The sequence below is a fragment of the Gobio gobio genome, assembly GCF_949357685.1.
Source record: "Gobio gobio genome assembly, chromosome: 7".
In the NCBI taxonomy this organism is placed as follows: Eukaryota; Metazoa; Chordata; class Actinopteri; order Cypriniformes; family Gobionidae; genus Gobio; species Gobio gobio.
The window spans coordinates 203,787-230,123 of record NC_137103.1 but is presented as its reverse complement, the minus strand read 5'-3'; the positions used below and the strand labels follow the sequence as shown (position 1 = coordinate 230,123).

The 26,337-nt window shown below is 45.3% G+C and overlaps 1 protein-coding gene and 1 long non-coding RNA gene across 8 annotated transcripts in view; both read right to left on the bottom strand.

Annotated features, from left to right (window-relative positions):
* Nucleotides 1–26,337, bottom strand: part of LOC307129682 (hyccin 2-like) — a 40,619-nt gene that overhangs the window by 10,293 nt on the left and 3,989 nt on the right. For 2 of the 7 annotated variants that reach the window (XM_079822313.1, XM_079822314.1), the window contains exons 2-11: nucleotides 20,989–21,061; nucleotides 18,349–18,405; nucleotides 9,575–9,676; nucleotides 9,308–9,475; nucleotides 7,952–8,032; nucleotides 4,704–4,819; nucleotides 4,506–4,601; nucleotides 2,980–3,096; nucleotides 2,144–2,231; nucleotides 1,907–2,063 (exon numbers count right to left, since the gene is read on the bottom strand). In XM_079822313.1, the coding sequence (XP_079678439.1) occupies nucleotides 1,907–2,063; nucleotides 2,144–2,231; nucleotides 2,980–3,096; nucleotides 4,506–4,601; nucleotides 4,704–4,819; nucleotides 7,952–8,032; nucleotides 9,308–9,475; nucleotides 9,575–9,676; nucleotides 18,349–18,396 (973 nt within the window). In that variant the 5' untranslated portion in view covers nucleotides 18,397–18,405; nucleotides 20,989–21,061. Of the gene's footprint in view, nucleotides 1–1,906; nucleotides 2,064–2,143; nucleotides 2,232–2,979; nucleotides 3,097–4,505; nucleotides 4,820–7,951; nucleotides 8,033–9,307; nucleotides 9,476–9,574; nucleotides 9,698–18,348; nucleotides 18,406–20,988; nucleotides 21,062–26,337 lie in introns of all 7 variants that reach the window. The other 5 variants (XM_079822309.1, XM_079822308.1, XM_079822311.1 and 2 more) reach the window with 3 other exon arrangements.
* LOC307129687 lies at nucleotides 12,390–17,295 on the bottom strand. The gene is made up of 7 exons (XR_013816926.1): nucleotides 17,183–17,295; nucleotides 16,854–16,931; nucleotides 16,559–16,627; nucleotides 16,271–16,343; nucleotides 15,965–16,052; nucleotides 15,663–15,735; nucleotides 12,390–13,301 (listed from the first exon to the last, which is right to left on the bottom strand). It is a non-coding gene; the product is annotated as an uncharacterized lncRNA (long non-coding RNA).

Below are 26,337 nucleotides of genomic sequence, written 5' to 3'. Positions count from 1 at the left end.
GAAAATAGACCTGTTAATGGAAGAAGAAAAAAACCTGAGCCTGTCACTCACAAACAATATATTATAGGCTAGCCTATACTTGAGCCTGCTAGCTGATGTTCGCGTTTCTCCTCGAAGTTTGCAAGCCGCGATGCCGCTTATGATGTTATTTTCCTGATCTCTTATTACACCACACTTTCTCCACACATCCGATTTTGCCTTTAAAGACTCGTTGTCAACAATTGTATATACTCCACTCGCCAACTTTACTTTTACTTCATCCATACTCCTGCAACGCTCGCTTCAACTAGGCTACGAGAAGCATCAACAAAAGTCGCACTGTCGCAGTGGTGGTGACGTGATGGGTCAAATGTCATGTCGTTGTTGCGTATGTGTAATGGTAATTTAGACAAATGTTGCACATATTTTTCACCCGCGCTACTACCCGCCCGCGAGGAGTTAATTATCCGCCCGCATCCCCGCCCGTGAATTTTAGGAATGTCACAATCCACCCGTTTTAGCCACTTTTTTGCTTTTTAACCGCGGGTACCCGACCCGTTGCAGGACTCTGGTCAGGAAGAAGAACGCAATCGCAGTCATGAAGGAGGAAGATTCAGCTTCTACAGCTGACGTTCATGCCACAAAATACTAGCTCAAACTCCACTGGCATCATTCAATACGATTCTAACTCACACACACGTCTCAACGTTCATTTGTGACACACACTAATGGTTTGGTTTGGTCATATGCATTTATGCTCATAGTACCAAAAGAGCAGCCTGAGCCCCTGAGAAGGCAGACGGATGATACTTGTTGTCTGGAAAGGGATTTAAAGCCCAAGCTAGTTAATGCACCATTCCTCTGCATGTAAAATAATCTCCAAATGGAGGAGGTTTCAGTTCACTGGCAATCTGACCCGTGGGCCATCCCCACGCCAGTCGTACTCATTTTCTTTTCTTTTCGAGATTTTGTTTTCCAAGTTTAGTTTTGTAAGTGTTAACCTAAGTCTTGTTCAATTACGGGTTTTAAAAAAAAATCCTCATCTGATTTCCATCGCTTCATGGTGCAGTGTAGGAATTCAACATTACAGCAAAGAGAGCTTGAGAGTTTTCTTTCTTAGTCCCAAAATAGCTTTCATTGAAACCAAGCTCAGAAACGACATGTTTTGAATTTGAGATTCCAATCAGATCAACGGCCACTTCTACATCATCATGTCTTTGGCCCCGCCCACTGGCGTGTTAGTGAGATGACGAGGAGAGACGAACACACTACAGATAACATCACCTAATGCTAGGGATGTGCTGATTTATTCTCAACAATGTGAACGTCTCAGTTGAGCATTATTTATTTGCATTCGGTACATTTCACTGTGGATTCTTTGGGAAATCAGTCACAATTTTGGCGCAGGCTCTGCTAACAGACTTCACTGTAAGATATGGACCCGACAGATTATCACAGGAGCCGTCAATCACACAGTGATTATAATCAATGACAGTCTACACTTATTTACATTGTGTTTTCACTGTTCGTTATGATGAACAGGGTTCATGTCTGTCATCTAAATATAATGCTATAATCAACACTTTTCACCATTAGTTCATCTGGACAGCTGTAAGAGTGAAACATGACCCCTTTAATGACATGAGTGACTGAATGAGAATGTGTACATTTGTTTGTCTCATTTCTGACTCTTTTCTTAATTATTCTCAGCATGCTGGTGGTTTTTCTAATGATCTTGTACTGAAAGCTTGGAGGAAATGGTTGTGGTTTTGTTGGTTTAATCTGACTCAGGCTCTCATACAGCACTGACCATGTCGAGCATGAAAACACGTCCCGCATGTTCTTCATTCACAGCAGTGGGCGGTTTCTGGTGTAGGGCGTGTTTGTGAGATCGGGTCAGGTGTGTGTGGAGTGTGTGTGACCTTACCCTCTCTCTTCCAGCGCAGTCTGCGGATGGATGCAGCTGTGATGGCGCAGTGGGAAACGCGTCGGATGGTGGGCGTCACCTCCACCTGCAGGAGCGTCTTCCCCTGAGATCCGGCCGGAGCGCTGGCGGGCAGAGAGCTCTTCATGGCATTGGCCAGCTAAACGGGCACAAGAGCTTCAGTAGCAGCAGATACAATAATCCACAGACAGTAAGGAGACAGGTGTGTGTGAGTCGTACCAGCAGCGGCTCAGAATACAGCTCCAGCTGAGCTCTGTACAGGATGTCATCCAAAGCCTCTCTCCCAGCATCCCACTCCCCGTTATATCTGCAACACACACACCAGAGCGAAGCTGAGCAGGCACTCTTTCACCACAAGACAGAGATTCACTCATTGTGGCCAATTCTGACTAAATTGAGTCGTTTAATCTAGACTCCCAGTTTATATTGGTTAGATCTTTTCACTGCTGAAATCATCACTACAGGATCGGTGTCTTGACCAAAACATGCTCATAACATGAATACAGTGAAATACATTTCTCCGGATGTTTCACTGCGTTTCTTCACATTCTCACTGTAGTCCAGTGTTTGTAATGTGTTCAGGACTTGATGAAAGCTGTTGTGAGGTTGTAAGGAACGAGCTGTTTTTACCTGTGTTCACACACACACACACACACACACACACACACACACACACACACACACACACACACACACACACACACACACACACACACACACACACACACACACACACACACACACACACACGTCTGGTGCGCTATCCTTCTGGGGACTCACCATAGGCGTAATGGTTTTTATACTGTACAAACCGTATATTCTATCCCCCTACACTGCCCCTGCCCCTAAACCTAACCCTCACAGGAGACATTCTGCATTTTTAAATTTTCATAAAAACTCATTCTGAATGATTTATAAGCTTTTGTGCCCGTGGGGACCTCAATTTAGGACACGAGTCCCCATGAGTCTGTCTACAGTCAGGTTGAAGTCCCCACCAGGCTAGAAAAACATGTACACACACACACACACACACACACACACACACACACACTTACATGGCATGGTAGACAGCGGTGAGCATCTGCACCATGAACTCTGGGTCCAGCAGCACACGCATGCCGGGAGCCGCCCATGCCTTCAGCTGCTGTCGAGGGAAGCCGCACACGCACAGCCTGACACATGACACACGCGTGTTAAACAGCACCAGTGCATGCTCTGCATTCATCACCCAACGCACAGGATTACTCAACAGGGTTCATTCAACAGCAATTTAAGAACATTTAAGGAAAATGAAGGGAACACGTCCATTTGTTCTCTAAACATACAGGTCTAGGAAGCACAGAAGTTGTTTAGCAACATTTCAAAGTTAGAAAACACAATTTTCAACAGATCTCCTTTACTCAATAAATATAAATTACTTAAACGTTTCCCTAGCTCTGCTCCCAAACACTGGAATATGGAAACCCTTTAACTGAAGCTTCTGATCACACAGCAGAAGAACTGATGTTCTCCGTCAGGCGTTCGTCTCGTTTTCCAGAGGAAATATCTAAAGATTCTTAAATCAAGACACATTTACTAGAGCAGCAAAACCACTGAAGATATGAAATCATGGGATTTTACAAAACAAGCACAAATATCTGCCAATGGGCTCAGAAAATCAACCTGATCCAAATGAGAGTAATTCTCATACCCGCTGACAGAAATGTGTTCTGGTTAAGCATAAACTCACGTCATTGTGTTCAATTTCTCACAAAACAAGACTTAATTTCTTAATTTTGCATGTCCAGTAAATGTCTCTTGATTTAATGATGTTTAGATGTTTGTGCTGGAAAACAAAAATCCTGAGGAAGTTTTTTTTTTTTTTTGAAAGTGCATGGAAATTAATTTAGGAATTTAGAGCCCTATGATATCCGCTTTATTTTTAATTTCTGTTTTAATGGTTAAATTAAATTTGAGTAGTCATAAAGCATGTCTAATTAATTTCAATCATGAAACGTATACAAATTAATAGCAATTTATTAAAAGTTTAACGAACAAAAGCCCTATGAAATGCGTTTTATCTTTTCTCAAATTCTGTTTTCCATTTTTGGGTGAACTGTCCCTTTAGTGACTGACCCGTCCTACTTTTGATCTATTCATCCAAAAGTTGACATTTTTATGAGTGGATTCTGTGATCCTTTGTCTGCACCACAGACATCATATGGCCCTGATTTAATGCCATGATACTGAATTTAAGACTTTCTGCTCCAATTTAAGACATTTTTAAGGCCTTACTTTGTAGATGGTCAAATTAAGACTATCGTTTGGTTATTTGGTTTTTTTGGCTAAATTTACCCTGAAAGCCGCAGGAAGATCACCTTCAGTGTGATGGTTACTCTGCTGGATTACGTGTTCCACATAATGAACGGTGTACACTTAATTTCACAAAAAGGGCGATTAATAGTGATTAAAATGTTAATCTACAGACCGCCCTAGTCCTTCTCATCAGGTCCAGCTCTAGGGTTTCCAATCGCACTCAAACAGGAGTGTATTCATGTTTACACACGTCTAATATCATCAGTTGGAAGAGCGGAGATCTCACCTTGAGCTCATTCTGCAGACGGCCTGGTGTGATGAGGAGGGCATGTAGACCACCACTGCATTATAACACAACATCAGGAAACACAACACCTCAAACCTGCACACACACACACACACATCACAGAGACTCGCACATGTGTCAGTAGAGTTCAATGGCAGACATCTGAAGTGTACAGAAACTCTATTATAACACAATGACCTGTTCTGGGCAGTGAAAGTCTCTCTCTGCGGGTGCAGGCCACTGTAGATCACGCGGATCAGGTCATGTTGACACAGAGCTCCCTCAGTCAAACCCAAGGGACCCAAACTAGACGGCTAAACACACACACACATTGACACCAAACACAAATTATGGACACCACTATGGGGTATATCCACGACCTCAGTCACATGACGGAAGAGCCTCAGATGGAAAGGCTTCAGATCTGAGGAAAAGCGACTGTGCGTCAGCTGTCGTTGTGTTCATGTTGTTGTTGAGAGGAAAGCGCGCAGCACATGTCGCTCTCAGTAGCCTGGGCGGAGCCGGGATGTTTGCTAACAGTATATCGCTGCTAATGTATTTCAAACGTTAACCCCAATGTGCAGTGAAAACATGGACTAATGGAGTCCGTTTAGACCGATGGCTTTATGTCTGAGGTCATTGCCCCGTATTATACGAGAGCTGATAACAGACGAGAGCTGAAGCCTTTTAGTCTTAGACATGATACCTTTGACATATGACTGAGGTCTGAGGATGTCCTAAAATGTACACCGTACACCACGTATCCGAACTGTTAGCACATTTAACAACACTAAACCCTTGTTCCTGGAGCTCCCCAACTCCGCACAGGTCACATGTCTCCTGATGCATCTGCTCAAGCCCAAGCCCTGATCAGGGAATATATGGAGTGTGTAGTGTTGGAGATCTTCAGGAAGCACCGGTGAACACTTCCTGCTAAAGCCGCTTTTAAACATTAACCATTAATGGATGGCAAAGATGAGTTTGGTTAAGTCACTCTTTTAGGGGAATCTATAATCTCAGTTCTGTTTTTGGTTTAAATAGTTAATAAACACACAATTACAACTCTGTGGAAAACAATGCTATTGGTTTTGATAAGTCAAGGTCTACAAATAGGGTTAGAGGGGAAAACAACAACATGTGTAAAACAGCTTGTGTGTCACGTGAGTAGACTGGTGTGTAGTCCTGACGGGGCACAGTTAATGGGCTTTTTATTTCTAATGAATAAATCAAAAACTACCCGGTGGGGGAAACAGGACTGGTCAGCGGGAGGCAGGACACGACATGGCTTCATAAGGAGTGTGTGACAGCAAACAGAGAGAATCAATGGGAGAGCAAACAAAGCAGGTAAGGAGGAAGGGCAGGTGGCAAATAAACCAATAATCGGGTAACAAGAAGGGTGTTGAGACAATAGACAGACACATAGAAACAAACATGACAAGCCCTGTGCTCACAGCAAACACAACACACACACACGGACAGACAAGCGTACGGCCCGAGCAAACTCGAAACCGCACTCACACACTGAGACCAGAGCGAATAAAAGCATGACACCGTCCCACAGGAGAAACTCCGGTCCTGGAGAGCCACAGTCCAGCAGCGTTCAGCTCCAGCCTTAATCAAACACACCTGATCCAGATCCAGAGCTTCTGAATGAGCTGAGCCGGTCCTGGAGAGCCACAGTCCAGCAGCGTTCAGCTCCAGCCCTAACCAAACACACCTGATCCAGATCCAGCCCTAACCAAACACACCTGATCCAGATCCAGTCCTAACCAAACACACCTGATCCAGATCCAGTGCTTCTGAATGAGCTGAGCCGGTCCTGAAGAGCCACAGTCCAGCAGCGTTCAGCTCCAGCCCTAACCAAACACACCTGATCCAGATCCAGCCCTAACCAAACACACCTGATCCAGATCCAGCCCTAACCAAACACACCTGATCCAGATCCAGCCCTAACCAAACACACCTGATCCAGATCCAGCCCTAACCAAACACACCTGATCCAGATCCAGCCCTAACCAAACACAACTGATCCAGATCCAGAGCTTCTGAATGAGCTGAGCCGGTCCTGGAGAGCCATAGTCCAGCAGCGTTCAGCTCCAGCCTTAATCAAACACACCTGATCCAGATCCAGCCCTAACCAAACACACCTGATCCAGATCCAGTGCTTCTGAATGAGCTGAGCCGGTCCTGAAGAGCCACAGTCCAGCATCGTTCAGCTCCAGCCCTAACCAAACACACCTGATCCAGATCCAGTGCTTCTGAATGAGCTGAGCCGGTCCTGGAGAGCCACAGTCCAGCAGCGTTCAGCTCCAGCCTTAATCAAACACACCTGATCCAGATCCAGCCCTAACCAAACACACCTGATCCAGATCCAGTGCTTCTGAATGAGCAGAGCCGGTCCTGAAGAGCCACAGTCCAGCAGCTTTCAGCTCCAGCCCTAATCAAACACAACTGATCCAGATCCAGAGCTTCTGAATGAGCTGAGCCGGTCCTGGAGAGCCACAGTCCAGCAGCGTTCAGCTCCAGCCCTAATCAAACACAACTGATCCAGATCCAGAGCTTCTGAATGAGCTGAGCCGGTCCTGGAGAGTCATAGTCCAGCATCGTTCAGCTCCAGCCCTAACCAAACACACCTGATCCAGATCCAGTGCTTCTGAATGAGCTGAGCCGGTCCTGGAGAGCCACAGTCCAGCAGCGTTCAGCTCCAGCCTTAATCAAACACACCTGATCCAGATCCAGCCCTAACCAAACACACCTGATCCAGATCCAGAGCTTCTGAATGAGCTGAGCTGGTCCTGGAGAGCCACAGTCCAGCAGCGTTCAGCTCCAGCCCTAATCAAACACAACTGATCCAGATCCAGCCCTAACCAAACACACCTGATCCAGATCCAGAGCTTCTGAATGAGCTGAGCTGGTCCTGGAGAGCCACAGTCCAGCAGCGTTCAGCTCCAGCCCTAATCAAACACAACTGATCCAGATCCAGAGCTTCTGAATGAGCTGAGCCGGTCCTGGAGAGCCATAGTCCAGCATCGTTCAGCTCCAGCCCTAACCAAACACACCTGATCCAGATCCAGTGCTTCTGAATGAGCTGAGCCGGTCCTGGAGAGCCACAGTCCAGCAGCGTTCAGCTCCAGCCTTAATCAAACACACCTGATCCAGATCCAGTGCTTCTGAATGAGCTGAGCCGGTCCTGGAGAGCCACAGTCCAGCAGCGTTCAGCTCCAGCCTTAATCAAACACACCTGATCCAGATCCAGCCCTAACCAAACACACCTGATCCAGATCCAGCCCTAACCAAACACACCTGATCCAGCTCCAGTGCTTCTGAATGAGCTGGTCCTGCTGTGGCCCTCTAGGACTTGAGTTATGATTCCTGGAGACTCCAGATGTTGTGTGTTGCTTTAGCAGGAGATGAACAGCTGTGTGTGTATTGTGTATGTGGGTTACCTCATGATATATGGAGGGTTTGGACAGGGACGGGATCATGAACGATAACAGCTTGCTGTTTCCATCTTTATCCACAATTTCCTGTAAAATATATAAACAAGTATAGTGCATTACATCTAATGCATTTGGGATGTGCTTTACTTCAGAGACTGAAGGATGTGATTTGAGCTGATACTCTATCGCTCTTCCCCATGGGCAGTCCCGTCCTGCATAAAGCCCAATGCAGGATTACATACAGCACATATCCACAGTCATTCATTATTTTGGTAATCTCAGCTGCTAAAGCTGTAATTCATTATAATCTATTGTCTTTTCTCTCTTCAGCAATTCTGACAATTTCCTAATCAGCTTGCTTCCATTTCACACACACACACAGGGCCGTTTTTAGGCATAGGCGAACTAGGCGGTCGCCTAGGGCACCATCAGCTGAAGGGGCGCCAATGAACTCATATCAGGGGTGTGTGTAAAGGGTGCCACGACCACCCTGAAATATGATTGCCACCCCCACTGGTTCCCTTAACACTATTGGGATAGAGTACTGTCAAAGTTTGCATTTGGAGCGCTCAACACCATTCGATCAAAGAGCTCGTCAAAGCTTTGGCAAGGTAACGCTTTTTTAACCACACAATAAAGCTAAATTCACAGGCCAATTAAAAAAACAGGTACAATAAAAAGTGTACAAATCTGTATTTTGTTAGGGCCGTATTTGTGGCAGTCGAGAAATCACACTGTGAAATGGGCAGAGTAATATTGCTCGCTGTGTATTGTAGAGGCAAGATATAGACTAACCACACTCAATTTAGCATTTCATGATATCATTATATTTAGACTCTATTAAGCTTTCTTCTCTTACTTGCACCTCCAAAAGGTGTGTGTTTTTGCGCCAATGCATTGTTAAAGGATCAGTGTGTAATTGTCCCATATAAAACTTTAACGGCCAATTTAAAAATAGTATAATAAAATGTGCTAATTCACAATATTAATTACATCCTTTATTAAACCGCTTTGTCGAATTTAATGCATCTCTACGGGTGGTGTTGAAAGCTGAATCGATTCATTCAGTTCTAATAGTGTCGTACAGGGCATAGCGTTGCGTTATTTAAAGGGGAAGTTCAAGTGTCAATGAGAAACAAAGACCGCACTGAATCAATATTTATTCTTGTTAATTTCATGTGACTGGTCAAGCTTTTATCCGTAGTTTCCACATTGTATTTGTATATATTTGTTAATAAGGATTAAAATGAATACCAGTAATACCATGTTGCTTTTTAAGATTTGGCTGGGGGGTGCCAATAAGGATTTCGCCTAGGGCGTCAAAATGGCTAGAAACAGCCCTGCACACACACACACACACACCAGGTTGTAGATGCCCAGCAGGAGCGCCTCTATGCAGCTGTGGCCGCGTCTGCCCGTCCGCAGGTAAGCCCAGAGCAGCTCTGGCAGGAACTGAAGAGTGAAGCGCCTCAAGCCGTCCTCTGGGCTGCGGTACAGCTCGAACAGCTGATGGCACACCGGCTCCAGGAGCTGTGAACACAGGGGACATGCTCAGGGGTCATGCTCAGGGGACATGCTCAGGGGTCCGGAGACGAGGACAAGGGCCATCTCCAGGACCTCCGCCCTCACCTCACTGTCAGGGTCCTGGATGACGCTGTAGAGCGCTGGGACCAGGGTGCTCTTCTGGTGGAGGACTGCAGCATAGCCTGACAGCTGCGCTTCTGACAGCGCCTGAGAGAGGAGACACACACACTGAGCACGGTTCACAACAAACCTATGAGAGGACACACACACACTGAGCACGGTTCACAACAAACCTATGAGAGGACACACACACACTGAGCACGGTTCACAATAAAACCTATGAGAGGACACACACACACACACTGAGCAGGGTTTACAACAAACCTATGAGGAGACACACACACACTGAGCAGGGTTTACAACAAACCTATGAGAGGAGACACACACACACTGAGCAGGGTTTACAACACTGGGTTCACAACAAACCTATGAGAGGAGACACACACACTGAGCAGGGTTTACAACACTGGGTTCACAACAAACCTATGAGAGGACACACACACACTGAGCAGGGGTTACAACAAACCTATGAGAGGACACACACACACTGAGCACGGTTCACAACAAACCTATGAGAGGACACACACACACACACACTGAGCAGGGTTTACAACAAACCTATGAGGAGACACACACACACACTGAGCAGGGTTTACAACAAACCTATGAGAGGAGACACACACACACACTGAGCAGGGTTTACAACACTGGGTTCACGACAAACCTATGAGGAGACACACACACTGAGCAGGGTTTACAACAAACCTATGAGAGGACACACACACACACTGAGCAGGGTTTACAACAAACCTATGAGAGGAGACACACACACACACACTGAGCAGGGTTTACAACACTGGGTTCACAACAAACCTATGAGGAGACACACACACTGAGCAGGGTTTACAACACTGGGTTCACAACAAACCTATGAGAGGAGACACACACACTGAGCAGGGTTTACAACACTGGGTTCACAACAAACCTATGAGGAGACACACACACTGAGCAGGGTTTACAACACTGGGTTCACAACAAACCTATGAGGAGACACACACACTGAGCAGGGTTTACAACACTGGGTTCACAACAAACCTATGAGGAGACACACACACTGAGCAGGGTTTACAACACTGGGTTCACAACAAACCTATGAGAGGAGACACACACACTGAGCAGGGTTTACAACACTGGGTTCACAACAAACCTATGAGGAGACACACACACTGAGCAGGGTTTACAACACTGGGTTCACAACAAACCTATGAGAGGAGACACACACACTGAGCAGGGTTTACAACAAACCTATGAGAGGAGACACACACACTGAGCAGGGTTTACAACACTGGGTTCACAACAAACCTATGAGGAGACACACACACTGAGCAGGGTTTACAACACTGGGTTCACAACAAACCTATGAGAGGAGACACACACACTGAGCAGGGTTTACAACACTGGGTTCACAACAAACCTATGAGAGGAGACACACACACTGAGCAGGGGTTACAACAAACCTATGAAGAGACACACACTGAGCAGGGTTTACAACAAACCTGAGAGAGGAGACACACACACTGAGCAGGGTTTACAACAAACCTATGAGAGGACACACACACACTGAGCAGGGTTTACAACAAACCTATGAGAGGACACACACACACTGAGCAGGGTTTACAACACTGGGTTCACAACAAACCTATGAGAGGACACACACACACTGAGCAGGGGTTACAACAAACCTATGAAGAGACACACACTGAGCAGGGTTTACAACAAACCTGAGAGAGGAGACACACACACTGAGCAGGGTTTACAACAAACCTATGAGAGGACACACACACACTGAGCAGGGTTTACAACAAACCTATGAGAGGAGACACACACACGGAGCAGGGTTTACAACACTGGGTTCACAACAAACCTATGAGGAGACACACACACTGAGCAGGGTTTACAACACTGGGTTCACAACAAACCTATGAGAGGAGACACACACACTGAGCAGGGGTTACAACACTGGGTTCACAACAAACCTATGAGAGGACACACACACACTGAGCAGGGGTTACAACAAACCAATGAAGAGACACACACTGAGCAGGGTTTACAACAAACCTGAGAGAGGACACACACACACTGAGCAGGGTTTACAACACTGGGTTCACAACAAACCTATGAGGAGACACACACACTGAGCAGGGTTTACAACAAACCTATGAGAGGACACACACACACTTAGCAGGGTTTACAACAAACCTATGAGGAGACACACACACTGAGCAGGGTTTACAACACTGGGTTCACAACAAACCTGAGAGAGGAGACACACACACTGAGCGGGGTTAGGAATCACAAAAAATCCACCCTAAAGAAGTGCTCAGTAGCTTTTAAAGGGGTCATGAATTAAAAAACTACTTTCCCTTGAGCTTTTGATGTGCACTGTAAAAAATGAAAAGTTGACTCAACTCAAAATTTCAAGGCAACTTGCTGCACAGCTTTTTTGAGTTTACTCAACTTTGGACGAAGTTGTTCACTCAACCCAAATCACTGAGTAAAGTCACAGGACTCTTTTTTGTTCAGCTAACACAGTTTATTTAGTTAAAATGACTTGTAATTCCTTGTTGGTTTGTTTCAATAAATTATGTTACGTGAACTTTTTTCAACCCAAATCACTGAGTAAAGTCACATGACTCTTTTTTGTTCAGCTAACACAGTTTTTTTTAGTTAAAACGACTTGTAATTCCTTGTTGGTTTGTTTCAATAAATTGTTATGTGAGCTTTTTTCTGTGAGTTGTACGGACAAAGATGTTTTGTTCTAGTTAGCATTTACACAATGTAAAAAAATAAAACTATAACTGCAGTTTTCAAGTTGTTTATTATACTGAATATTGAAATAAATACCAACCAAGGTCAAATAATAGCAATCTTTCTTAACAGAAAAAAATGAGTCGATTAAAATAAAATAAAAAAACAATCCTGGAAAATGTCAAAAATCAATAAAAAACAAAAAGATGTTTTTTTAAAAAGGATGCTCACATCAAAATTTCAACGTTCCTAGCAAGTTTAGTTTTCAGAGACTGCAGAGCAGAAAGTGCCCATTTCCATAGCACCAAAAAAACTAAACATTCTTAAAACATAATTTAACAATTCACAGTTCAACAATCCTTTCGTATGTTTCATAGTTCACCGAAAAATAAAAATTCTGTCATCCTTTACTCACCCTTAAGTTGTTCCAAACTGGTATAAATTTACTAGACAAGGGTGGCCTAAATCAGCCTGGTAACAAACTCTTCAAAATATCTTCTTTTGTTTTCAACGAAACAAATGAATTCATACCAGTTTGGAACAACTTGAGGGTGAATAAATGACATAATTTAAATTTTTTCAGTGAACTATCCTTTCAAGATACTATTTAATATCTGTTCAACTTCAAAGATGCCCACACAAGATTTGAATGTTCACAGCAAGAGTTTAGTTTTCAAGGACTGTACCCTTGCAGAGCAGTGCGTGCCCATTTCCAAAAACACCTTCTCGATTATCTCAAAAGTATATTTGAGTTCTTTTGGGTATTCAAAATCCAAGGCGTAGATAAGCCCAAACAGGCAAGAAAGAGCAGATGGTAGGTCTGAAATGTCTTTCAGAACAATTGCCTCCTCCAAAACAACAGCAAAGTTTGTAAAGAAAGGCAGCGCGCTAGGGGCGACATCATCCTCAGTTACAGCAAGAATTCCCATTTTCATCACTCTGGTCTGTCTGCTGGAGATGTGTCCTAATGAAACAACGAATACATCATTATCAGCTGATCTCAGTTTTGTATCTTTTTTATTTAGAAAAACAACTAATTACATGAAACAACCAAATATCATAGTTTTGCAATGTACATACTGAACTGTCCTTTTGTATGTTAATAAAAGTTTTGAATCCAATTGACCTACATTGTATGAACAAAACACCTAACACATACTTCATATCTTTGTATAGTGGTTGGAATGTAACAGTTTGATATAATATACATTATAAAAGGTTGCATATTCTTTTAATAATGCTAATTTATATTTAATTGCATCATTTATCATTTACAGAATGCAAGAGAATGATGACTGTCAGTGAGGCTGTCATTGATCATAATGATCATAAAGAACAGTGTATTGAAATATGCTGATTAATGCTAAATTCAATCGCCAACATTTTTATTTACATGTTGTGATGTGTTAAATCGTGTACTAAGACCAATGGAAAATGAAACGTTGCGATTTTCTAGGCCAATATGGTTAGGAACTATACTCTCATTCCTGCGTAATAATCCAGGAACTTTGCTGCCCTACCATGAGTGCAGCGGCACAATGACATTACACAGTGCCTGAAAATAGTCTAACTTCCATCAACGTGACAACCTGCTTACACAGAGAGAGTGCTGGATACTATTTTCAGGTGCCGTGTAATATCATTGTGCCGCTGCACCCATGGTAGGGCAGCAAAGTTCCTGGATTATTACGCAGGAATGAGAGTATAGTTCCTAGCCATATCGGCCTAGAAAATCGCAACGTTTCATTTTCCGTTGGTCTTAGTACACAATGTAAATAAGAAAATGTTGGCATTATTTTGTCACTTATTGAGCAGTAGGCTAGCTGGAGCCGTTTACCTCCAGTCTTTGTGCTAAGCTAGGCTAGCGGTGGGTGCATCAGACTGAGTTATGGCACGGAGATGAAAATTGTATGTATGGACTTATCTAACTCTGGGGGATACTGTGAATAAGCTTAAGTCCCAAAAAGTCGGCGTGTTCCTTTAATATAACTAATCCACTTTATCATGCTTTTTCTGTGATCTAATAAACAACACATTTCACACATTTCCGATAACTGGTAAAAATAGTGATCTTGTACTGTAATGCTACATTCACACCAAACGCGAATGGAGCGTTAAATTCGCGTCTAGTTGGATGCTTGAACATTTTGAATCCATTCGCACATCCACAGCGAATTTTGGACGTGCGTATAAATCGAGTGTTTGAAGCTAAATAGACGTGTGTTCAAGGCGCTCCAGGAGAAATATGTCATGAAACACCACTCTGTCTCTTTTCATTTTCATAAAAAAAATATATTAAACATTAATAGCCACACAAATGTGGTCCAGGCAACGCACTACCTGGATTATCTTCACTGCATGTATATTTAAATATCCTAAAAAATAAAGTTATGAAACTTCTCTTTGCCCTCATTCAAAACAATTTGACAGGCAATAAATGATAGATTCATGAGCCCAAAGATCGCCTGTTAGATCTACACAAGAGGAATTATATATCATGTTTAACCACTACAGAGACATCAGAGCCAGCGGCAAACGCTAGAAGGACTGGCCGAGGTAAGGCTGCTCTCGCCGGGGTTAACGAGCACACGGTTATCGCCTGGATCTCACATCTCCAAAACCGCAAGATACAATTTGCAAATAGGCGATTACAAATAAACCACAGATTTGAGCTTTGAAGAACTACATTCTTGCTTGAAAAATTCTTAAAACTACATTTTGTGACACAATAACAGTATTTTTAAATTATGCTGGGATTCTCATCATGTCACTTTACCACGTGACAGCAGCGAGCAGGCTCCTGATTGGTTAACACAGCGCGAATAGATGGCAAAGTTCAGATCTTTCAACTTGGGCGTCAGACGCGAATTCGCTTGAAACGCGTGAATGCACAAAAAGCACCACTTGGACGTGCGAACGAGGCGAATTTGCGTCCTTTGCGCCACGCTAAAACCCGCTGCAGGACATCCAGACGCGCGTCAATGCGTGTTTGCATCGACTTAACATGGTAATCATTCGCTCCGGACACTCTATTCGCGTTTGGTGTGAACGCAGCATAAGGCGCTTTCATTCCATGTGAATTCCGACAGCGTTTTCTATGATGTAATTAACAACACAAATATATTTTTGAGTTAAGTCTACGAGACAAATTGCACATTATTTACAATAACTGCGATAAATATAGCCAGAATAGTAAAACATGAAGTTAGATTTGTTAGATTGTATGTTAGATTGCATGTGTTAAACAATGCTTAATGATCAAACTGATGTTTTACAAACATTTTAACAATCTAATGAATATAATCAAATGAATAAAGATACTTACTTTAAATGATGAAGTTTGTCGTGATCTCGTACTGTATGGCGCTATCATTCCATGTGAGCTCAGACCGTGTTTTCTGAGGTAATAAACAACACAAATATATTTTTAGTTGAGTCTATATGAAAAAAATAAAATAAAAATGTGCACATTATTTCCAATAACTGATAAATCTAGCCAGAATAGCAAAACATGAAGTTAGATTTGTTAGTTATATTGCATGTGTTAAACAAAATTATTTATGATCTGATGTTTTACAAACATTTTAACAATCTAAGGAATATAATAAAATGAATAAAGATACTTACTTTAAACGATGAAGTTTGAAAAGATGAAGTTTGTAGTGATCTCGTACTGTATGGCGCTATCATTCCATGTGAGCTCAGACCGTGTTTTCTGAGGTAATAAACAACACACATATATTTTTAGTTCAGTCAATATGAAAAATCGCACATTATTTCCAATAACTGTGATAAATATAGCCAGAATAGTAAAACATGAAGTTAGATTGTATGTTAGATTGCATGTGTTAAACAATGCTTAATGATCAAACTGATGTTTTACAAACATGTTAACAATCTAATGAATATAATCAAATGAATAAAGATACTTACTTTAAACGATGAAGTTTGTTGTGATCTCGTACTGTATGGTGCTATCATTCCATGTGAGCTCAGACCGTGTTTTCTGAGGTAATAAACAACACAAATATATTTTTAGTTGAGTCTATATGAAAAATCGCACATTATTTCCAATAACTGTGATAAATATAGCCAGAATAGCAAAACATGAAGTTAGATTTGTTAGTTAGAATGCATGTGTTAAACAAAATTCTTTATGATCTGATGTTTTACAAACATTTTAACAATCAGGAATATAATCAAATGAATAAAGATACTTACTTTAAACGATGAAGTTTGTCGTGATCTCTGTATGGCGCTATCATTCCATGTGAGCTCAGACCGTGTTTTCTGAGGTAATAAACAACACACACATATACTTTTAGTTTAGTCTATATGAAAAATCGCACATTATTTCCAATAACTGTGATAAATATAGCCAGAATAGCAAAACATGAAGTAAGATTTGTTAGATTGTATGTTAGATTGCATGTGTTAAACAAAATGCTTATTATCTGTTGTTTTACAAACATTTTAACAATCTAATTAATATTATACAATGAATAAAGATACTTACTTTAAATGAAGAAGTTTGTCGTGATCTCGTACTGTAACTTATGGCGCTATCATTCCATGTGAGCTCTGACGGTGTTTTCTGAGGTAATAAACAACGCGATTATATTTTGAGTTGAGTGACAAATCCCACATTATTTTCGATAACTGTGATAAATATAGCCAGGATGGCAAAACATGAAGTTCTAAGATGTGCAAGATAAAACCTCGATTGCAACATATTTTTTCCTTAAGAACGTTCATGCAAACTTAAAATAAGCTTGTCCAGTGACACTACATTACTTATGACTTTATTTTCAAAACCAGTCAAACAATAAAGATACCATTACTTACTTTAAATGATGAAGTTTGTCGTGATCTCGTGCTGCACTTTTGACGATCAAAATGGCGCTATCGTTCCATGTGAGCTCCGTCTGCATGCACAGCACGCATGCTCCAACCACCAAACCAACATGTGTGCATGTAAACTTGCATGTGCATGTCCAGTCAACAGTTCAAATTAAGTTGGTCAGACAATTTTTGAACCAACTTATTTCCACTTGTCAAGTCAACTTTTTTTAGTTTTTTTGTCCAGTTAACTAATATATATTAGTTATTACAACTTTTTGCGAGTTGGATTTTTTACAGTGTGTAAAGGTCATCGTAATGTAAGAATTTCCTGTACATTTTCCTCCTTGTTAGTCAAAGAAAAGCTTTTATTGTCAGCTGGCTCAGCAAACGAGAGGTCTGGGAATGTGTCTACATGGGCCAGGGCTCGCAAAGCCCAACATCCCGGGGCTAATGTGTGTGTGTGTGTGGGTTAGGGATATAGGGTTATATCCACCGTTTGGGCGTGCCAAGGAATCAAAAAATTACATTCCAATGAATGGCGGGTGGATGAGAGATAAATAATTGTGTGTGTTTGATTAAGACGTGTTGCGAGTCCTGTGGGCGGATCATTCCGGTGCCGTTTTTCCACATTGGAAGTTTTCAAAACAGTTCCCCGTGTGTAAGGGAACCGAAGCTCATTATAATATGCAAAACTGGTATCCAATCATAGCAGTGGGCATTTATTTCAAATCTTTAGTGCGAAGCCCATAAAAACAGAGCGTTCCAGGAGAGAGGCTCTAAACCAGGGCAGACCATAGTCTGTTATTCATTATGATGATTCTGAATGTGAAAACCACACAGACGTCATAAGCTGACCTCAGATGACTGTGTAAAACAATATCAAAAGCCAGTTCATGACCCCTTTAAATAACCGGCATTAGGCTCAAGATTCTGTGCACTTAAAGAGCTCGGGACAAGGGAATAAAATACTTGAAAAACGCTTCATTGTAATACACAAGAGTGTCTGACACACAACAGCCATATCTAGAGGTCTGACAGTGTGAACATTGGCAGATTCACTGGCTTTTATCATCAAGACAATGCACAATTTTGTTTATAGGATCAGGGTTTGTGCGGTGTTTATTGGCCATGTTTGGGTTGGGCCATTCGGTCTGGACTCCTTGACTCACCTTGAACTCTGAGAGCCAGTCTTCCACTATCGCTCTATCTGTAGCCATCACCACTGCCTGAGACAAGAGACGGACAGAAACCTACAGGTCAGAATGACTGTCTTATTACAGACGTGTACATGTGTTCAATACCAACTCATCAGAGGCTGTTATGAGTTGCTTTTATGAGTTGATGCGCATCTTGCCGTTTCCATTCAGCATTTTCTGATGCGATATCCCAAAATGCACATATGGACACTAGTGGAGCGTGTTTCTCTGCTCCCAGTCTGAGAAACATTAGAAGCATCTGCTGCCTCGAGTGTGTAGTTGTGCGCGGCTCCCTGTTCGCTCTGCTTCTGCTTCAGTGCTTGTGTTCTGCATGTGCTCTGTTCGCACACATTGCTCAATAACCGTAACCAGAGTTTGAAAATGAGTGAGGTCCGGGTGGGGTGTTAAGAATTGTGCTATAATAGTTGTGCATCTTCGGGTGGGACTATCCCTTTACAGTTTTTTTCAATTGCTAACAAGCATTTATCAATACTGAAACAACATTTTCAAAACTTTTCACACATTCAGTTTCATTGACACACAAGTGTACACGGACCAAACTGTGAATAATTGTATTGCTTTCAGATAAAATGCATTCAATCACCACATTAACAGGCAAATACTGTCCCTTACTGTAAAGGGTGTGCCTGCAGTCTCAGTGGATGAGAGGATGGTACACCGCTCTAAAGCGCCTGACCCACTGGATCTAAACCCTCTCCACCCAAGCACTCCACTACAGGCTGACCACTGTATTCTGCTGCTCCTGAATGCTTCCCATCATGCTCCACCACTGCCTACATCACAACGCCAGCCTTCCATCCTCCCAGCAGAAAGCTTTCAGCAGCCGTACCCATCATGCACAGGGATATTAATAATTCAGCTGAGTGTGTGAACGGGCTCTCAGTGCAGAAGGGCAGATTCAGCACAGAGAACAGGTCCTGACGGAGGCAGAGCCGGAGAAAAAGAGGCAGAGCCACACTTATGACTGACTAAGTCAAGTCAACTTTATTTACATAGCGCTTTTTATAATGCAGATTGTTTCAAAGCAGCTTCACAGTGTTAACAGGAAAATAATGCAACAGAATTTGATTCGGCCGTACAGCCGCTCCGGAGAAAACGGTGATGTCATCAGCTCATTTCAGTTATCATACAGTGACAATGTGGACAGATCAGTTATTTAGTTGAAGTTTAGTGTCGCCAACTGAGCAAGCCGAGCCAAAGGCGACAGTGGCAAGGAACCAAAACCCTATCAGGAGCATAATGGAGAAAAATAAACCTTCGGAGAAACCAGGCTCAGTCGGGGTGCGAGTTCTCCTCTGGCCATCATGCTATGTCGATGAGGCAATTATTAGATAGGAATATTCTAAAGATCAGAGTCATCACGCCGGAGACGGGTTTATTGAGGATGCCATGTCGATGAGGCAATTATTAGATAGGAATATTCGAAAGATCAGAGTCATCACGCCGGAGATGGGTTTATTGAGGATGCCGTGTCGATGAGGCAATTATTAGATAGGAATATTAGAAAAATCAGAGTCATCACGCCGGAGACGGGTTTATTGAGGATGCCGTGTTGATGAGGCAATTATTAGATAGGAATATTCAAAAGATCAGAGTCATCACGCCGGAGACGGGTTTATTGAGGATGCCGTGTCGATGAGGCAATTATTAGATAGGAATATTCAAAAGATCAGAGTCATCACGCCGGAGACGGGTTTATTGAGGATGCCGTGTCGATGAGGCAATTATTAGATAGGAATATTCGAAAGATCAGAGTCATCACGCCGGAGACGGGTTTATTGAGGATGCCGTGTCGATGAGGCAATTATTAGATAGGAATATTCGAAAGATCAGAGTCATCACACCGGAGACGGGTTTATTGAGGATGCCGTGTCGATGAGGCAATTATTAGATAGGAATATTCAAAAGATCAGAGTCATCACGCCGGAGACGGGTTTATTGAGGATGACGTGTCGATGAGGCAATTATTAGATAGGAATATTCAGAAGATCAGAGTCATCACGCCGGAGACGGGTTTATTGAGGATGCCGTGTCGATGAGGCAATTATTAGATAGGAATATTCGAAAGATCAGAGTCATCACGCCGGAGACGGGTTTATTGAGGATGCCGTGTCGATGAGGCAATTATTAGATAGGAATATTCAAAAGATCAGAGTCATCACGCCGGAGACGGGTTTATTGAGGATGCCGTGTCGATGAGGCAATTATTAGATAGGAATATTCGAAAGATCAGAGTCATCACACCGGAGACGGGTTTATTGAGGATGACGTGTCGATGAGGCAATTATTAGATAGGAATATTCAAAAGATCAGAGTCATCACACCAGAGACGGGTTTATTGAGGATGACGTGTTGATGAGGCAATTATTAGATAGGAATATTCTAAAGATCGGAATCATCACGCCGGAGACGGGTTTATTGAGGATGCCGTGGCGATGAGGCAATTATTAGATTACGAAAACTATTTTCGAAAAACTAACACAGGAAAAGGCACCAATGCCCCTCATTATTGCACACAAGTGTTTAGAAAACATTATCCATAAATATAATACTGTCTTTCACAGCCAAAGCGTTATTAAATAGTTTCCTTACTCTTTGCGATGTGGCTGCTGTCAGATCCAGTACACCTGGCACTGCTTCATCTTCAACACGCTTCCTGGAGACCCTGCAACAGATTATCCTGGTTAACAGATCTGCCTTGAACATATGATCTCTGAAGCTCTTGGGCCCTTTGAGTTCAGATGAAAGGGAAGCGGTGGATCTCTTCTTCCTCATTTTTTATCAGTTACATCAGAGTGTAACTGATTATGGGAAAAGAAATGACTGTACGATGGGGCTTGGTTCTGTCCACCAGCTGTTGATTGGATGTTGGGATGTGGGCTTGGCACTCAGAAGTGTGTGCAGATGTGCCAGCAGGTGAGCAGCTGTGCAGGTAAACCTCAGGAGGCGCTATCACGGAAGCACTGGTGCAAAACATGTAGGAGCACCACAACTACAATATATATTAAAGGATTTATTTTACTTAAAAACAACAGAACGTTTTTAGAGAAATGAAAACAGTAATGATGCACCAATCATGATTTTTTATGTCCGAATAAATAATAAATAAATAATAAAAACATCTGTAGCCATTTGAAATGAGAGGCAACCACTGCAATTTAATCAGGAACCAAACAGACGCTACACATATGTAGCATGAGCAGAGGTTATTGATTTAAATTTGACTGTATCAAAACCGCATCATGACTGCTTGCGATCATGTGTTTGATGCACAAACATTCTGATTTTGGTTGACTGGTGCATATCTAGAAAAACAGTTGCACCACAACAATAATTTGCACTTGCTCAAATGCTCCTAAATAAATTTTGAGGTCGCACAGATTCAAATTCGGGAGCACATGCAACCAAAATGGACGTGATTCTGAGCCTTGGCTAATGACTGACACTAGGGCCGGCGGCCTTTAGCGTCCCTGTCAGTGCGGCTGCTTCCCATGCCGCTGACGCAGGGAGCAATCCCGCTCGGAGCAGAGCCTGTTACAGTGGTGTCCAGATCCGGATGGACGTCAGGTTTAGGGAGTGAGTGTAATGGAGGCCAGCTCTGTTTTTTAACAGGGTTGTGCAAACTGTGTTTTCAGAAAATTACTTGCTTTTATTAAGTATTGCAAGTGGATATATATTTAGACATTATCAAAGACTGTCACAGTTTAGATTTGGTTTAAAACGTTGAATATTCTGGCTCAGCTAACTGATAAACAGTCTCCAATGGATCCTAACCCTAACCATCTCTACACACAGACGAGGGAGAGCGCCCTCTGCTGGACTCAATTTTTCCCAGAAGGCCTTCAGCATTAAAGGGTTGACATGTTAATCGAGGAAAATGAGCATGTTTCCTCGTAGTTTATTGACATGACAACAAATCGAACACCTGAACACAAACAAAGGAAGCGTCTCCAGTTTCTGTCATAACCTCGGTTCCCTGAGAGGCGGGAACGAGACATTGTGTCAGCTGATGCTGCGGGAACTCTTCCCCTGCTCCACTTTTCCGAAACCTTATAGGATAACGCCAGTTAAAACCAACTGGCCAATTGTTATTATATAATTATGCAAATGCATGCAAATACTGACAGGCTGGCGCGTAGTACAAACGCGAGACATACATTTGCAAAGCGTTAGCAGGGAAACAGCTCGTGGGCAACAAACGGGACCCCGAACGTTCGCGGTGATTGCTGGGGTTGATTTCTGAAGGAACACACTTCTGAGCCTCCGAGAAGTGTTCAACCACCGACTCCACAGCGTCAACAAAGAGGCCGGAGGGAGTGACTGGCCCGTGGAGAAGCGTCTTGCGGTCACAGTCCAGCAGTCAGCACCGCCATCACGTGCAGTACGGAGCCGCTTCACCAGTGGACGTGTAGGCTTTGTCAGCGAGGTGTGCTGTCAGTCTCCAGGGTTGAGACGGCAGACTAAGATCTGCTCCGAGCGAGGCCACTGTCTCCTCAACGGGGAAGAGATGAGTAGCCACTGTCTCCTCGACAGGGGCACAGATGAGCATCCACTGTCTCCTCGACGGGGGACACAGATGAGCAGCCACTGTCTCCTCAACGGGGAAGAGATGAGTAGCCACTGTCTCCTCGACGGGGGCACAGATGAGTAGCCACTGTCTCCTCGACGAGGGGCACAGATGAGCAGCCACTGTCTCCTCGACGAGGGGCACAGATGAGCAGCAACTGTCTCCTTGACGAGGGGCACAGATGAGCAGCAACTGTCTCCTTGACGAGGGGCACAGATGAGCAGACACTGTCTCCTCGACGGGGGCACAGATGAGCAGCCACTGTCTCCTCGACGAGGGGCACAGATGAGCAGCCACTGTCTCCTCGACGAGGGGCACAGATGAGCAGCCAATGTCTCCTCGACGGGGGCACAGATGAGCAGCCACTGTCTCCTCGACGAGGGACACAGATGAGCAGCCACTGTCTCCTCGACGAGGGGCACAGATGAGCAGCCACTGTCTCCTCGACGAGGGGCACAGATGAGCAGCCAATGTCTCCTCGACGGGGGCACAGATGAGCAGCCACTGTCTCCTCGACAGGGGCACAGATGAGCAGCCAATGTCTCCTCGACGGGGGCACAGATGAGCAGCCAATGTCTCCTCGACGGGGGCACAGATGATCAGCCACTGTCTCCTCGACGGGGGCACAGATGAGCAGCAACTGTCTCCTTGACGAGGGGCACAGATGAGCAGACACTGTCTCCTCGACGGGGGCACAGATGAGCAGCCACTGTCTCCTCGACGAGGGGCACAGATGAGCAGCAACTGTCTCCTTGACGAGGGGCACAGATGAGCAGCCACTGTCTCCTCGACGGGGGGCACAGATGAGCAGACACTGTCTCCTCGACGGGGGACACAGATGAGCAGCCACTGTCTCCTCGACGAGGGGCACAGATGAGCAGCCACTGTCTCCTCGACGAGGGGCACAGATGAGCAGCCACTGTCTCCTCGACGGGGGCACAGATGAGCAGCCACTGTCTCCTCGACGGGGGCACAGATGATCAGCCACTGTCTCCTCGACGGGGACACAGATGAGTAGCCTCTGTCTCCTCGACGGGGGACACAGATGAGTAGCCACTGTCTCCTCGACGGGGGGCACAGATGAGTAGCCACTGTCTCCTCGACGGGGGACACAGATGAGTAGCCACTGTCTCCTCGACGGGGGCACAGATGAGCAGCCACTGTCTCCTCGACGAGGGGCACAGATGAGCAGCCACTGTCTCCTCGACGAGGGGCACAGATGAGCAGCCAATGTCTCCTCGACGGGGGCACAGATGAGCAGCCACTGTCTCCTCGACGAGGGACACAGATGAGCAGCCACTGTCTCCTCGACGAGGGGCACAGATGAGCAGCCACTGTCTCCTCGACGAGGGGCACAGATGAGCAGCCAATGTCTCCTCGACGGGGGCACAGATGAGCAGCCACTGTCTCCTCGACAGGGGCACAGATGAGCAGCCAATGTCTCCTCGACGGGGGCACAGATGAGCAGCCAATGTCTCCTCGACGGGGGCACAGATGATCAGCCACTGTCTCCTCGACGGGGGCACAGATGAGCAGCAACTGTCTCCTTGACGAGGGGCACAGATGAGCAGACACTGTCTCCTCGACGGGGGCACAGATGAGCAGCCACTGTCTCCTCGACGAGGGGCACAGATGAGCAGCAACTGTCTCCTTGACGAGGGGCACAGATGAGCAGCCACTGTCTCCTCGACGGGGGGCACAGATGAGCAGACACTGTCTCCTCGACGGGGGACACAGATGAGCAGCCACTGTCTCCTCGACGAGGGGCACAGATGAGCAGCCACTGTCTCCTCGACGAGGGGCACAGATGAGCAGCCACTGTCTCCTCGACGGGGGCACAGATGATCAGCCACTGTCTCCTCGACGGGGACACAGATGAGTAGCCTCTGTCTCCTCGACGGGGGACACAGATGAGTAGCCACTGTCTCCTCGACGGGGGGCACAGATGAGTAGCCACTGTCTCCTCGACGGGGGACACAGATGAGTAGCCACTGTCTCCTCGACGGGGGCACAGATGAGCAGCCACTGTCTCCTCGACGGGGGCACAGATGAGTAGCCACTGTCTCCTCGACGAGGGGCACAGATGAGCAGCCACTGTCTCCTCGACGGGGGACACAGATGAGCAGCCACTGTCTCCTCGACAGGGGCACAGATGATCAGCCACTGTCTCCTCGACGGGGGGCACAGATGAGCAGCCACTGTCTCCTTGACGGGGGCACAGATGAGCAGCCACTGTCTCCTCGACGGGGGGCACAGATGAGCAGCCACTGTCTCCTCGACGGGGGGCACAGATGAGCAGCCACTGTCTCCTCGACGGGGCACAGATGAGTAGCCACTGTCTCCTCAACGGGGGACAGATGAGCAGCCACTGTCTCCTCGACGGGGAAACAGATGAGCAGCCACTGTCTCCTCGACGGGGGACACAGATGAGCAGCCACTGTCTCCTCGACGGGGGCACAGATGAGCAGCCACTGTCTCCTCGACGGGGGCACAGATGAGCAGCCACTGTCTCCTCGACGGGGACACAGATGAGCAGCCACTGTCTCCTCGACGGGGGGCACAGATGATCAGCCACTGTCTCCTCGACGGGGGCACAGATGATCAGCCACTGTCTCCTCGACGGGGGCACAGATGAGCAGCCACTGTCTCCTCGACGGGGGCACAGATGAGCAGCCACTGTCTCCTCGACGGGGGCACAGATGAGCAGCCACTGTCTCCTCGACGGGGGCACAGATGATCAGCCACTGTCTCCTCGACGGGGGCACAGATGAGCAGCCACTGTCTCCTCGACGGGGGGCACAGATGAGCAGCCACTGTCTCCTCGACGGGGGGCACAGATGATCAGCCACTGTCTCCTCGACGGGGACACAGATGAGTAGCCACTGTCTCCTCGACGGGGGGCACAGATGAGTAGCCACTGTCTCCTCGACGGGGGACACAGATGAGTAGCCACTGTCTCCTCAACGGGGACACAGATGAGTAGCCACTGTCTCCTCGACGGGGGGCACAGATGATCAGCCACTGTCTCCTCGACGGGGACACAGATGAGTAGCCACTGTCTCCTCGACGGGGGGCACAGATGAGTAGCCACTGTCTCCTCAACGGGGACACAGATGAGTAGCCACTGTCTCCTCGACGGGGGGCACAGATGAGTAGCCACTGTCTCCTCGACGGGGGACACAGATGAGTAGCCACTGTCTCCTCGACAGGGGCACAGATGAGTAGCCACTGTCTCTTCGACGGGGGCACAGATGAGTAGCCACCGTCTCCTCGACGGGGGGCACAGATGAGCAGCCACTGTCTCCTCGACGGGGGGCACAGATGAGCAGCCACTGTCTCCTCGACAGGGGCACAAATGATCAGCCACTGTCTCC